Below are 285 nucleotides of genomic sequence, written 5' to 3' on the forward strand. Positions count from 1 at the left end.
CTGCTCTACCAAATGCTAAATTTTCCCTCCAGCGTTATCACACTGCCATTCCCTGCCACAGCATCCTCTCTGACTCACGGCCAACAGCTCCAGTTACCAATGCATCGAATAATTCTGCCTTGCTGCCATCATCCCATGCCTTGCGCAGGACCCCCCGACATCCCCCCGGGCACCCACGCAGCCCGCACCCCCCAGCACAGACCCCACACTCACGGCCGTACTCCGGGGGAAAGAAATGCAAGTTGCGGAGCTCTTCCCGCTCAGTCCTGATGGGGCTTCGCAGGT

The 285-nt window shown here is 59.3% G+C and overlaps 1 protein-coding gene across 1 annotated transcript in view; it reads right to left on the reverse strand.

The window, feature by feature from the left end:
• Positions 1–285, reverse strand: part of NRBP2 (nuclear receptor binding protein 2) — a gene marked incomplete at both ends in the record, with an annotated part of 6,777 nt that overhangs the window by 3,991 nt on the left and 2,501 nt on the right. The window contains one exon of the mRNA XM_010077454.1: positions 214–285. Coding sequence (XP_010075756.1) covers positions 214–285 — 72 coding nt within the window. The remainder of the gene's footprint in view (positions 1–213) is intronic.

The sequence above is a fragment of the Pterocles gutturalis genome, unplaced genomic scaffold (genome assembly GCF_000699245.1).
Source record: "Pterocles gutturalis isolate BGI_N339 unplaced genomic scaffold, ASM69924v1 scaffold1401, whole genome shotgun sequence".
NCBI lineage: Eukaryota > Metazoa > Chordata > Aves > Pterocliformes > Pteroclidae > Pterocles > Pterocles gutturalis.